At 49.9% G+C, this 13,850-nt stretch overlaps 1 protein-coding gene and 1 long non-coding RNA gene across 7 annotated transcripts in view; one reads left to right on the top strand and one right to left on the bottom strand.

Moving 5' to 3' along the window:
* Window positions 1-2,448: 2,448 nt before the first annotated feature.
* The window catches only part of SAFB (scaffold attachment factor B), a 61,447-nt gene continuing 50,045 nt past the window's right edge, over window positions 2,449-13,850 (bottom strand). For 3 of the 6 annotated variants that reach the window (XM_045166643.1, XM_045166645.1, XM_045166646.1), the window contains 14 exons: window positions 13,378-13,427; window positions 12,511-12,605; window positions 10,711-10,860; window positions 10,550-10,632; window positions 10,105-10,244; window positions 9,860-9,948; window positions 8,128-8,234; window positions 6,831-7,118; window positions 5,725-5,862; window positions 5,222-5,264; window positions 3,699-3,817; window positions 3,333-3,439; window positions 2,918-2,969; window positions 2,449-2,737 (listed from right to left, as the gene is read on the bottom strand). In XM_045166643.1, the coding sequence (XP_045022578.1) occupies window positions 2,635-2,737; window positions 2,918-2,969; window positions 3,333-3,439; window positions 3,699-3,817; window positions 5,222-5,264; window positions 5,725-5,862; window positions 6,831-7,118; window positions 8,128-8,234; window positions 9,860-9,948; window positions 10,105-10,244; window positions 10,550-10,632; window positions 10,711-10,860; window positions 12,511-12,605; window positions 13,378-13,427 (1,564 nt within the window). In that variant the 3' untranslated portion in view covers window positions 2,449-2,634. Of the gene's footprint in view, window positions 2,738-2,917; window positions 2,970-3,332; window positions 3,440-3,698; window positions 3,818-5,035; window positions 5,135-5,221; window positions 5,265-5,724; window positions 5,863-6,830; window positions 7,119-8,127; window positions 8,235-9,859; window positions 9,949-10,104; window positions 10,245-10,549; window positions 10,633-10,710; window positions 10,861-12,510; window positions 12,606-13,377; window positions 13,428-13,850 lie in introns of those variants that run through there. The other 3 variants (XM_045166644.1, XM_045166647.1, XR_006641428.1) reach the window with 2 other exon arrangements.
* Window positions 7,116-8,530, top strand: LOC112586966. The gene is made up of 2 exons (XR_003111498.3): window positions 7,116-7,602; window positions 7,855-8,530. It is a non-coding gene; the product is annotated as an uncharacterized LOC112586966 (long non-coding RNA).

Raw genomic sequence — 13,850 nt, 5'->3', positions numbered from 1 at the left:
CCTACTCTGGATCAGCTGCCTGGTGACCCACATGTCTCCCCATCCAGCTGGAGCTCTGGGGAGGGTGAACCCTTGAGATGCTCCCTGTGAGGTCCCCAGCACCCAGCCACAGAAGGCATCCCACCATGGTGGCAGCAGGAGAAGACCTCTGCCCCTGACAGGGTAGGAGGTGGATGTGGGTGGGAGCCAGCTGCCGGCTTATGAAGCTACCCTGGGAGCAGGGAGCAGGCCTGGGTAACGACTGGTGCCCTGAGCTGGCACAGGATTGTCTGTCCCCAAGAGTTCTTGGGTTCATGTCACTCTAGGGGATGGAGCTCACTCAGGACTGTGAGCCAGGATGGCAGAGCAGTGTTACAGATGCGGGAGGCAGAGCTCAGAGGCCAGGGTGTCTCCTAGGCTTACCTGAGCATAGGAAACTGCACGTCTGTTCATGCACTCAGCCAGGAATGGGTGGGGAGGACTTTGTGCTTGGGAAAGGGGAGCCCTGCATGACCTGTGCCACCTGGTCATGATCTGACAGCCTGGAGACTGGTGCTGCTCTTAACCTCTCTATGCCCTCGTCATCAGACCCAGATTCCTCTCCTTTGACTTGTATTTTTTGCCAGTGACCAGCTCCCTGCTGGCCCCACCTCTGGGGCCACTCCCTCCATCTGCTCCCCATAGACCATGTCTGATTCCATTATGGACCTTGCTCACACCTGTGGCTCCCCCACCTCCCCTCTGTCCTTCTGGGACACACCGGAAGCCCTCAGTTCCCAGAACACAGCTGCCTTTCCCGTTGTTCGGCCCCTCGCTAGGCCATCTCCCCTGGCTTAGATGCCTTCTCCAGGAAGGCTCCCCTACCCACTTCCTCCAGTGCTTCTCAGTGCCCTGTCAGTGTCCATCGCCTCGGGGCACATTTCCTCAACTCGGCATCACCGACATCCAGGAAGGATGAATCTGTGTTGGGGTCACCCCAGGCACGGTGTCCAGCAGTGTCCCTGCCTCCAACCCCCCAAATACCAGTGGCGCCTTACCCACCAATGTCTTCTGGTGTTGGCAGCTGTCTTCAGGGGACGCAATTGCCCTATGTAGCTGGAAGTCCAGTGTGGGTCTTAGCAGGCTGGAAGCCAAGTATATAATGCTTCCTTTGGCAGACTGTGGGGCGTGGGGTGTTTTCTGTCTTGACCAACTTCTAGAGGCCATTGCCCCTTACCCCACCCTCACAGCCAGCAGGGTTGTCTTCCTCTGTCATGTCTCCATCTTGCCCCTCTGCCTCCATTTCCCTTGTAAGGACACTTCCAATAACAGGACCCGCCTGGGTGACTCCAGGTGCTCTCTTGTGTGAAGCTTAACTGAGTCCTGTCTGCCAGGTCCCTCTTGCCCAGTCAATATGGAGGAATTATGACAGGGATGTGCCTGGTCTGGTGGAGGTGTATTCAGCCAACAGGTGAAAAGGCCTGTCCCGTGTTTGTCTTCCCTTGACTGTGGGCCTGGGGGAATGGGCCTAGTCAGCTTTGGTTGTTGGTACATCTCAGCCTCCAAAGAGGGCCAGGCCAGACCCTACCTGAGTGTGAGAAAGGGAGCCAAGAAGCAGGGCTCTGACCACTGAATTCCCCTAGAAAAGTGGAGTCGGGTGGCCCCAGCCCCATCCACACAGACCCAGGGCCCCTGGAGACAAGGCACATAGTTGACCTAGGGAGGTGGCACTGCCCCATTACACACTGCATTCTGCAGTAAACCTGGTCACCCCTGGAGTCCAGGCAGCCCCTGATCCCTGAACATACTTGTACCTTGCGTGGAGTGAGACCCCTCCCCACTCCTCCATCCTGACAACTCCCCTTACACTTGGGCCCTGCCCACCCCGCCCAGGCCTACTTTATCACCTGGTGTCCAAGAGCCCTTCTGCTCCTGTCACAGAACATGTGGTCATCTGTCGTTCACAGTAGGACACAATCTCACTAGAGGAGTCATTTCAGAGACAAAAAGTAGGTGGTGGGAGCCAGGGTGCTGGGGAATAAGTGCTTGATGGGGACAGAGTTGTAGTTTGGGAAGAGGAAGTTCTAGAGATAGACAGTGGGAACAGATGTATGACGCAGAGAATATACACAATGCCACTGAATTATACCCTTAAATAGTTAAAATAGTAAATTTCATGTGTATTTTTACCACACAAAACCCACATGGGGCAAGCATCTCATATATAGAGGGAGAATGCGGGCGATGGGAATAAACACTAGGCCCCCAAGGAGAGCCAGATGGCTGAGATGCACAGCCCAGACAGTCCTCTGAACTCTGGGCCTGGGCTCATGTTGGGTGTGCTGCTGGCAAAGTGCTTCTGGAAAATCCAAGTCCCTGAAAGCTGCCCCCTTCCAGCCTCCTTCCCTGAAAGAAGACCTGTGGCTTAACATCGATGAGTGTAATTTCATTTTACTTGAGGTAAAAAAAAAACACACACAATGCTTTAAATAAAGGGTACTGGAACAGAAACACATTTATTACAAAAAACCAAAAACAAAAACAAAAACAATTTCACATTGTATTGAGCTACAATATGGCAGGAGATTAAAAAAAAATTATTGTACACAGTTTAAGGGAACCTTAACAGAACATATTCTTGTTGCCACGTGACGCGTAACACAGGAGCCCAAGCACTTAATAGCGGCGAGTGAAGTGGGCGTCGGTGGGTCTGCTCCCAAAGCCACCTCGCGGGATCACGTGGCCCCGAGAGGCCCCCCCAGGGGCAAAGCTGCCGCGCCTGGAACAAAAGCAGATTGTGTTTGTTTTCCCTCAGTGGGCTCTGCCCTGTGCCCAGTCTCTTTGGGGCTTTCTTCCCTCTGGGGTGGCACCACCAAGGGTCAAAGGTACACCCTGTGAGCAGCAGTGACACCCGCCAGAGCCTACAGGCAAAAACGAGACCAATGATGACAATCCTTACCCGGACATGCCTCCCCGGTTCATCATGTGACCAGACATACTCCTCTCACCACCTGCAAAACAAGAAATACTCTTCACACAGTGCCCTGGGGCACAGGACACGGAGTTCAGAGGACACAGGGCTCAGACTCAGGGCTCCAGTCCCTGTCTTAAGACCCAGGTTCCTGGTGCATATGTGAGCACATGGGTCACACATACCCATGGTCCTCGCTAAGTCGAGGCAGAGAGAGAGAGCGCTATGGCACCCACAGCACCCCTCCCACCCACTCAGGAGCCCCCAGGCCCACCCACCCACCCACCCAGTGCAGAAAGAGGTGGGAAAAACAGAGTGCTGCTCCCACCCTCAGGAGCAGGGGCGCCTCTAGCTGCCTGGTGCTTCTGCACAGACACTGCAACTGCTGAGAACCGGCCCTCACCTTGCCACCTCCTGTGGTCCCTGTCCATCAGGCCTCCGTCAGCAGCGCCCTGCCACGCACGGTCCTCCTCTATTCTGCGGCCGTGGTCCCCCCACTCTCGTCTGCCCCTTGGAGAAAGACACCTCTGATTTGGATTGCCCCCACCTTGGCCTTCCAGGACAGCAACAACACTGAGTTTGGCATTTTGTGATCCAAGCCCTCTGAGCAATGGAGGGCTGCAGGGAATGGAACTGGCACTTGGTCCAAGGCTGTCCAGAGAGACTGGAAACAGCTTATCTCCAAGACCAGGAGTCCTCAGCTGGATACATCAATTAGGCCAGCTGAATGTGAGGCCCTGGTGGGGACCATGGGACATGGGTCACAAACCTGGGTGGAGGAGGGAGCCCCCGGCCCTCGCTCATCCTCTTGTCGGAGCCGTAGCCGCCCCAGCCATCACGGGAGTCGCGACCATGGCGCTCTGGTCCTCCATGGCGTTCAGGGTAATGCTGGATGTGAATGGGCCAAGATGAAAGATTTTAGTACAACCCTGGATCCCACGGCCTCTGGGCAACAAGTTAATAACAACAAGGACGATAACTCAAGACAGAAGCCCCTGTAGGTCTGAGGCAGTGCCAACAGGCACTGTATACATCTTCTGGGGTCTAGAGGCCTTCAGCTGGCATGACACAGCTGCACTCTGGAAATCTGCTCACATCCTGGGCAGAAGTGCTCGTGGAGCCCAAGACTGAATTAGGTGCTCCCTAGCCAGAAGGCAGAGATTCAGGCACCCATGGACCAAAGGGTGGAGGGGTCAAGTGGCTGACCCACAGCAGGAAATGATCACGATGTGCCAGGTGCCTGCATGCAGAATATAATCATGGAGTCACCAGGGATAAACAGCCTTTTGATTTCAGGAGGGCACTGTCTAATCAGATGACAGAAGCCATCCATGTTCAAGAGCAGCATGGCAGGACTGGATAGACATACGCAAGTCATTTTATTTAACACCCCCTGCTCCCTTACACAGCTGGAGAAACAGGCTCAGGAGGAGTGGGAGCACCAGGACGTGACCCTGCTCTGGATCCCAGAGGGACATGTAACCACCATGTTGCTGCTCAACGTGTCCATCACAGGAAACCCAGGACACCAGGGGTACATTCAGCTGTGTGTGAGACGTACCTCTGGGAGGAGAGAAACAGGAATCGGGAGAGGGTCATGAACTGCTCCTGAGGCAGCAGGAAAGGCCTCAGGAGCTTGGCCACTCCCAGCCACGTTCTCAGGCTTGGAGGGAGGTGGACAGTATATCAAGATGCTGTGGTCAGAGAGAGCACCAACCCCCAGGGTGGCGACTCTGTCTGCCGAGTAACGCCTTGACCATACCTTCCCTCATCTTTTCCATTCTCCAAGGAACCCACTAAAAAGTCAAGGCTCTTTGGAGAGTTTCTCAAGCTAAATATAAGAGGAAAAAAAAAAAAAAAAGGAAAAAACCGCATTTGTTTTGTAATGTGTTAATTCTGCTAAAGAAAAAATGCGTGGGCAACCACTGACACTCCAGGTGCACTGGAGCCCACATGAGGCGTCACATCTGGCCAGCACCGTGGGTCACACCAATGTTCCAACAGACCCTGGCAGGCTCACGCAAAGCTCTCCAGCATTTTAGTACCCATGTAGTCACAAAGATGTATAGAACCTCAGGGTCAAGGCTATACGAGGCTTCAGAATACCTGCTTGAATTCTGGGCCAGCACAAAGTACAAGCTATTCCTTCACGCTGTTGTTCCACAGGCTGCAGGTGCCACACTCCCTTACTCCTCATCACTCTAACTTGGGTGGAGGAGGAAGCAGGCATGTCAAAAAAGAGAGAATCAACTGTACAGGGAAAATAGGCTAAAATCACAGCTTCTGCCTTACCTGTCCTTCTCTTTCTCCCATGATTGACCTTGAACCTTCTCTCCTGAACAAGGCAATTCAAATGAAATCATGAGGTGGAACATAGGTTGGACAGATCCCCAAATGGAAAACATTTCCCAAGTTGAACTCAGGTAATTCACACACACACACACACACACACACACACTGCTGGTTCAACTGGGCTTGAGACCTACAAGTGCCACTTGAGATCTTCATTATGAATGGACCAAAAAAAACAATAACAGGACAGGGAATGTCCCTGTGGTCCAGTGGTTAAGACTTAGGCTTTCAATCAAGAGGATGGGGGTTCCATCTTTGGTTGAGGAGCTAAGATCCCACATGTCATGGAGCAATAAAACCAAAACATAAAACAGATACACCATTTTAACAAATTCAAGACTTTAAAAATGGTCCACACACACACACAGAACAGAATGAACCAGGGCAAAAAAAAAACAAACAACAAAACCCCATGAATTTAGTGGCCAGGGTGAGTAGCTGACCTGTCAACGGAGTGGTCAGGGTAGCGGCCCCGGTCCCTGTGGTCAAAGTCGTGGAAGCGGTCCTGACGGTTGAAGTCAGAGTGGTAGCGCTCATCTAGGGCTGCCCGCTTAGCTTCCGGCCAGTAAACATCATCTCGCCTGGGGTAGGGGGGCGGGAAGCAAGAAAGGTGGGCATACATTTCTCCTCCTTAATGGATGATCTCTGTGGAAGCTGGTAAAACTAAACCCTCAACAGTCCAACTGCCCCATCACTTCAAAGAATGAGAACTAACTTTATCCATAGAGTCTATTCTCTGCTACTAGAGGTGAGAGTGCCTGGAGGGGTGATGTGGAATGTGACTGAAAAGCTCCATTCTCTTATCCAACATACCTGAATCCCCCAAAGAGAAAGAAAGCTCAGGTCTCCTTACAGGAGGGGATCAGTGAAGTGGATGTCAGATCCCTTCTGGGAACCGCTCATGGTCACAAGGGTTGGCAAGGCTATTAGGACAGTTAGTGCACTAACTGTCCTGCCCCATGCAGATCTGACTCAGGAGACACCCAGTGCAGAGGACTATTAGGAGCACTTGCAATGTACCGGTTCAAAACCATTTATATCACTGCAATGATTTCAAAGCCTGGAAAGTGTGTGTGTGTGTGTGTGTGTGTGTACCGGTTCAAAACCATTTATATCACTGCAATGATTTCAAAGCCTGGAAAGTGAGTGTGTGTGTGTGTGTGTGTGTGTGTCTGTCTGTCTGTCTGTCTGTCTATCTGTGCTGGTACTCAAACCGGTTCAAAACCATTTATATCACTGCAATGATTTCAAAGCCTGGAAAGTGTGTGTGTGTGTGTGTGTGTGTCTATCTGTGCTGGTACTCAAACCTAATGATTTAATAAGAACCACTTTCACCCACTGTTTCTCCAACTATCTCAAACCACCTCAGGTTTCCATATAAAGTACAGAATATCAAGTTGAGCTATAGCAAATCCTCATATGTTTTTTTTTTTCCCTTGTGCTTCTTTTTAAACAAAAATCACTCATTAACAGGGTTCTGGGGAACATGGCCGAGTTCTAAACGCCACGGGCCACCTTAGGGGTGGCAGTGTGCTGTGGCATGGCTTACCGCCCATAGTCATAGGGCCTGCGGACGGCGGGCCGCCGCTCCTGCTCATAACGCAGCTCCTGCTGGCGCCGCAGCTCCTCTCGCTCGTGGTGGATGCGCTCCTGCTCGCGACGGCGCTCATGCTCCACCCGCCGGCGCTCCCGCTCCAGCCGCTCCCGCTCCATGCGCTCCCTCTCTAGGCGGTGTCTGTGGAAGGCCAGCCTCTCGCGGGCAATGAGCAGCTTCTTTCGTTCCTGCCGCTCCAGCTCTGCCTGCATGGACTGCTCACGCTCGCTATGCTCACGCAACCTGCAAGCAAAGAGTAGAGGCTGCAGGGATCCCTGAGCTGCAGCAGTGCCCCCTGGTGGGATTGGGGGGGGAGGGCCTTGAACTGCAGATAAATTTAGTAACAAGCAAGTGCCAGAGGATGGTGGAGTCAGCAGGTTGTACAGGACCCACCCTCCCTCCCGGCACTAGGCTGAGAAGCTGACAGCCCAACTTTTGCAGAGATACTGATGATGCCCAACATCTACTTCCCTCCAATCTCCTGTCCATTCTCTGCTCTGTTTACTGACAGGGAATAGTACCAGCAGAAATGCCTTATCTAGTCTTGTTTTCTGTTTGTGTCAAGGACAAACATTTCTGTGATTTCCTTGCTTCAGGGACCATGTCTTGGACCCTGTGCATCCCCATCCAAAAGATAGTAACACCAGGCTTTTGGGAAGGAGTCCATGAAGTGGAAAGGCCGGGATCACCTCTTCCAGTGCATTCATCTGCATGGTCCTGATCCCTGGTAAGACTCAATGATGTTTTATTACCCTGCTGAGCCACTTCTGTCAACCTTGCTATCAGGCTAATTTTTGTTTATTTATTTCAAATCACCTTTATTCCTATCTGTCACACATCTTTGGTCTTTCAGTGCTGAGAAGGGAAATTTTAATTTAGTTGACTCCTTTATAAATTTTTAGTCATTTCAAAAGGTCAAACTCAAATAGATTTACTTTTGCATCATACAGATGAATTTAACTTTTATGTTTCTGTGCAGCCAGCAGTTTATGTTGACATGGGCATCAGTAATGGGAGCCAGAGACTCAAAAGATGCTCCAAAGGCACAGACCAGTGACCTGAAGCCACTGAGGAGAGAGCCTGTCCTTCTCTCAATACTGGGAAATGTCTGATAAATATTTTTATCATGTTAAAGTAAACATGCATGAGGGTCGATTTCACTCATCTATTTGCCAGTTACTTCACCAAAACTGTACTTCTGGCTGGTATGTGTGTCGCCCAAATCAGTCAACATCCCTGGATCCCAACTCACCTGCGAGACTCCGAGTCTCTCGACTTCCTCGACTCTTTGACTTCATCAAAGGACACAACAGACCGCTTCTCTCTGCTGGCCGATTTGCGATCCTGGCTCTTAGACACCTGGTTCACCAAGAAGCATTGACAAGTTAAACCAGGAAGAATCAACTGTGTCCAGGTCCAAGCATCCAAGATCAGAAATGAAGCTGAACAGCAAATGAAATAATCAGGTAACACTGTATTCTCTCTGGAGAAACCTCACCTTGGCTCACCAAAATCCAGACTCATAGACTCACTACCAAGCTAGTAGTGAGCTTGGTACTCAATGGATTCAATTGCCTAACTTCAGTAGTCAACATTGAAAAGAGGATTTTCTCAGAAACTTCATTTAAGATTAAAAAAAAACAAAAAACAAAAAAAACACAAACTTTTTTTCATTTTGTCAAGTGCATCCAAAACACATTCTTTAATATTAAACAGCCAGTGGTGCCCAATCAAGGCCACTTATGCCATGTCTGAGGATTCCTTATTTGTGCCGAGGGCATTAATTTTTGATATCTATTCATCTTAGCCCTTGAATCCACATTTCGATTTTTCCATTTGACATCTTTTGTTAGAAAGAAGGGAGAAATGATCTGATACAGTAAAATATTTGAACACAGTGCAGATATGAAATGCCATAACAGAACTCTCAGCTTGTAACTGGTCCACAACATTCTTGAGCTTAAATTAAATGGCTGGTCATCTGGCCAGCACAGGTTAACATGGCAGGCCTGAGGCTAGTGGTGGGAACCCTGGAATTCACAGTACCCTCGCCAACAGTTAACTGGCAAAGATGGCTCACTGTGCCCTGACCATGCAAACGATGGTTTATGCTGAACAACTGCTTTCCTTCTGGGAGTCAGGAGAAGGTACGTATGTGACTAGCCTCAGTAAAAAGCCTGGGAACTGAGGCTGTAACGGGGCTCCCTGGGCAGAAGCATGACCCTTGTGCTGCTGCACTGTCCCTGCTTGGGGAGCCATCTCGGGAAGGAGACCACAGGGAGCCAGGAGAGTTCCCTCCAGACTCTGTCTGGGGCTTTCCCCACCTGCCTGGCTGTGTGACCTCCCTGCATCACTGGAGCCAACCTTAGGCATAACTACAACTACGTGCTGAGCCCAGTGGACCCTGAATGGCTCTGGAAATGTGGGTAGTCTTGGGGACCTGGGCCCACATCCATCCTAGTTGTAAGGCTGTCAAGAATTGAATTATGAACATCCAGAGCTGCCCGTGACCCTAAAACAGCAGGCAGAGTGAAGTGGTAAGAACCTAAGATGGGGACTCTGTGGATTCTGTGGCTCTATGGAGCGTCTGCACGGAGACAATGCACGGAATGAGTAAGATGGAGATTGGGCGCAGAGGCAGCCAGAGGGCCGGCTCTGGCAAGTGTGGGTTACGAACGCACAATGGAGAGCTGCTGAAACCTGAGGCCGGCAATGAACGTGGACTGCTGTGCCCAGATGCAGGCAAATAAAGCTAATCACATCCATAAATGAATTTCGAAAGAGTTTTTTTTTTTTTTTTAAAGGGCAGTAATTCTTACCAAAACTATGAAGGAAAGCCTTTAAACCTTCTCAATTTTAAAGTTCAGAAAAACCCTCCGTTTTCAGAAGACTGACAAGCTTTTCTCAAATTACACTCAAGAATCCCTCTAAAACACACAACTGTCAAAGGAAATAAATAACCCAGGCAGGAAAAGAATACTCACTCGCTCTTTGGATCCCAAGGTTTTGACACTGATAACAGGCACACCTTTAGATTTATCCATCACCACTGTCCGCTCAGTTCCTCGGCTTCCTATAGGAAGAAAGGAGTCAGGTAAGAAGGGACACCTCGTATTGAGAGAAAACTACTCAACTTCAAGGAAAACAAATGTAGTTTGTGTTGCCCATTAACCACACCAGCCAGGAACAGAAGCCAGGGTGCAATCTCTCACACCCACTGGTCAGCTACCTGACTTTGTGGCTCGAGAGCGCTCTGAAGAGCCAGGTTTCTGATCATCCTGGTCTTCACTCTTCTCTCCACTCCCGTCTTCACCCTTTTTAGCGTCATCTTTTCTGTCAGCCTTCTCTTCCCTCTTGAGGTTGGCAGATCTGTAAATGGCATGCAGATACAGATATGTGTGAGATGAAACACTGAGGGAACAACCCAGCCAAGACTCCTGCAATGAGCACTGAGTGAGGATGGGGCTGCCTCGGAGGCAACCACAGGACGGAGAACATGCAGCCTAGGAGAGGAACTCGAGACACCTCTGAGGACTGGAGGGAAAATCCTCCAACAAGTGCACAGAAGGCAAGGGGGTAAAAGCCTCACAGCCTTTCCCACCCATGGAAAAGTGAAGAACAAGACATCAAGAGAAAGGTCATCTTGGCCATAATCCACTCAAGAAGACTCATACCTGTCAGTATTGCTGGATTTTTCTTTTTTCCCCTCCCCTTCTCTTCTCTCAGAGCTTTTCTTCCCAGCAGGTTCATTTTTCGCCTAAAAAAAGAGAATCAGATAGAAGTATTACATTATTTCCTAACGTGGCTAGATCCCAGGAGGAAAATGGCCCCTTACTTTTTCCACTGAGATCATCTTCCCATGGAGCTCTGTTTTGTGCAGGTGGTTGATGCATTTTGTGGCCTCTTCTGCCGTGGACATGGTAACGAAGCCGTAGCAGCGTGCTCCAGGACTCCGGGCATTGGTCACAACTTTGGCGCCCACCACCTTGAAGGAAAACACACATGTACATCTCAGACACGAAGCCCCCACATAGACCCCTACACTGTGGTTCATGCCACTTCCAAGAGATGCCAAGAACAGGTGGACAACAAGTGGCAGGTAAAGGATGTGGAGGGCAATCCACATCCAACCTGGCTGCTCCTACTCCATTATGGCTGTTTCTCTAGGGGACCAGGATGACAGTGAGGTGGAGAGAGGAGAGTGAAGCTGAAGGCAGCATTCTGCCAGAATTCCATTAATGCTATGGAAACCTTGAAGGGAAATGTTTCTAAATATGCAGCCAGCCAGTAAGAAGACATACCTACAGAAGGAGAGGGACATAGGAGGGGTTTACAAAGAGCACTCTGGAACGCAGAGCCCACCCTATTACTCACAAAACAAAATTCATGGGTATGTTTCAGATGCTACAGATACATCCTGACATGCTAGATGGTAGTTAACTGACCCAACAGCAGCAGCAAACTGAGGCTGGGGACGCCCATTTACGAGAGAAGGCCCATGGCTCAGGAGAAGTCCCAGTGTGTCAGAGGCCATCACTGATATTCATCTTTATTGTGCCACATGAAATCTGAGCCCCAAAGTACGGATTCCCAGGAGTCTGGCCCCTATTCAATCCACATTAAGCCTGCAGTGTACCCAAGACACTGTAGGCTCCAGATGGACACTTCCCTGCAGAGCAGACATCTGCTCTGAGGGCCACTGGAGAATCAAGAGAAGGGTCCCACTCCGTAATGCAGATGTCCAGGAAGTTTTGAGTTACTGTGAGGAACATGTCAAGCTTTGTTTTCCTTGTTAGTTCCTGAACATCAACAGCCAAGATAAAAGATGTTGGTTTTCTCCGTTATCATTTCTGAATCCTAACTGTGAATGAGGGCCTGTGCTAAATCTTACTTGGCAAAGCAGACTGAAGACAAGGAGGTGTGGGCATGGCAGCTTATCTGGAGGTGAGTCCAGGAAGCACTGGGAGGAAGGGGCTGGGGGAGAAAGGAAGAAGAGGCAGCACTCAATGTGTATGTGTGGGGGCCCCACCTGGGCATCATGTCCACCTTTTCTGGGCAGAGGAGGGAGAGAGGGAGACAGGCAGCTGTGGCAGAGGTGGCTACAGTTACTCTGCCTAGCGGGGAAAACACGGAGCAGAGGCGGGGCTGCCACAGCTCTGAGAGCCCCAAGTGTAAGAGACAAGACTCACATGGGTCTGGCAACATGCCCCAGGCACACCACTCTGTGCTGCAGAGCTGAGGCCTACAGCTGCTCACAGGGTCTAGTTCAAAGATCTTTTGTTCACAACACTTATCTACAGCTTCTCTAATCACTATGACTCACAACAATGGGCTGCCCTGTCCTCCCCACCTAACAGCAATCCCCTGATAGGTTTAAGGCCAGATATGGACTCATTAAGTTATCAAATGATACGGTGGATTGGAGCCAGGGAAGCACAAGATATACAAAGTGGACGTGGGCTCTGGGAACTCCCGCTGGCCTCACATCTCTTTAAGTGAGGGTGGACCGGCCATAGGCCTGCAAACCTACGAGTTCAAAGAACCACATGGTGTTAAAGTCCTCATTGCAGGAGACAATGATCTACACTTAGAGGCCATATTGCATGAGCTCGCAAGCAGCTTCGTTGGCTCTTACCTTCCCGTACTTGCTGAAAAGATTCTTCAAATCTGTAGCTCTGGTGGTAGAAGAAAGTCCACTAACCCAGAAATTCCTTCCACAACTGCTACGACCTATTTTAAAAGAAAGTTCCGGTCAAAAACAAGATACAGACAAAATCCTGAGTCTTAAGTATCTTAGAGTCATTCCCAACCAGACACTCTCCCTGCTTGCTCTAGAGGCCAGCAGTACAGAGAAGGCTGGGGCTGGAGGCCAGCCTGCTGTCCTGACATGAGTTCTAGGGCTGCCCACAGGGTGGACAGAACCAGTGGCAATGTCCCTTAATGACTGGTCAGGGCCCACTGGGCCCGTGGCTGGTGTAGCCATCAGCTACCAGATGGCATCACCCATCCCAGTGAGGTGACTTTGGAATGTAAGACAGGAGCTGTCACTGTGGAGCCTGAGATACATCCTCTCCCCAGCTTCTGGCCTTCTTTGAACACCGATTAAGGATGAGTCTGGAGCAGCCAGCAAAACTATTTCTCAATCAGCACATTAATAAAGGGCTCTGGTGTCGATAAATCTGCCACACCAGGGGCCCACCAAACCCCAGTATCTGAAAACTCAAAGCATTTTCTCCATCTGCGTGTGTCACTGTGTCCAAGAAGTTCACAAATCAGAAAGTCAGGATGGAGGAGCTCAAAGGACTCTGGCAAAATCAAGTGTCCAAATCAAATCAGTGACAATCCCGCCCTGCAACCCAGAACCCGCACAGTGAGGAAGCAGGTGGCCAGAGTGGAGAAAGGCTTTGAGACAGGCTCACAGGCCTGTGAGGTGTAAATGGGTGTGTGACGGCTAGAGCCAACTAGAACCATCGCTCCCGGGGGTGCCACCCTGCTGACTTACCCTTCTCCTCTTTGGAAAGCTTTTTTGTATCCGAGTCATCTTCGACAGAACTAGAGACAAAAGACAATGTCACTCCAGAAGGAAGAAGCAGAGAGGAAACTAACTCAAAATTATAAAATATGTGCTGAGGTTGCATACCTACCCGAAATTTAGTTCTGAAAAAAATGATACCCCTACAAAGGTGTATTGGAAATCTGACCTAACCATAAGATTTCAGACCCACAGGAGTTAATTAATTCTGCTGGGCTAAAGATAATTAGGAAGAATTAGAGAAAACAACCATGATAGGTTGAGAAAAGAAAAAAGATTATGTAATCAGCTTAAAATAAACAAAGAGAAATCAAACATTCTTTAGAGGTAAACTACAATTGCATCAGTCTGGCTGGCCAATTGCAGAAAAACAGCTCATGTGTGTCATTAAACGACCAATGAAAAGGAGATAGCGTCTGGTCTAAAACTGAGAAAAAACAAAC

This window comes from Bubalus bubalis, chromosome 9 (assembly GCF_019923935.1).
Source record: "Bubalus bubalis isolate 160015118507 breed Murrah chromosome 9, NDDB_SH_1, whole genome shotgun sequence".
Classification (NCBI taxonomy): Eukaryota; Metazoa; Chordata; class Mammalia; order Artiodactyla; family Bovidae; genus Bubalus; species Bubalus bubalis.
This window is presented reverse-complemented; position numbering and strand designations above follow the sequence as displayed.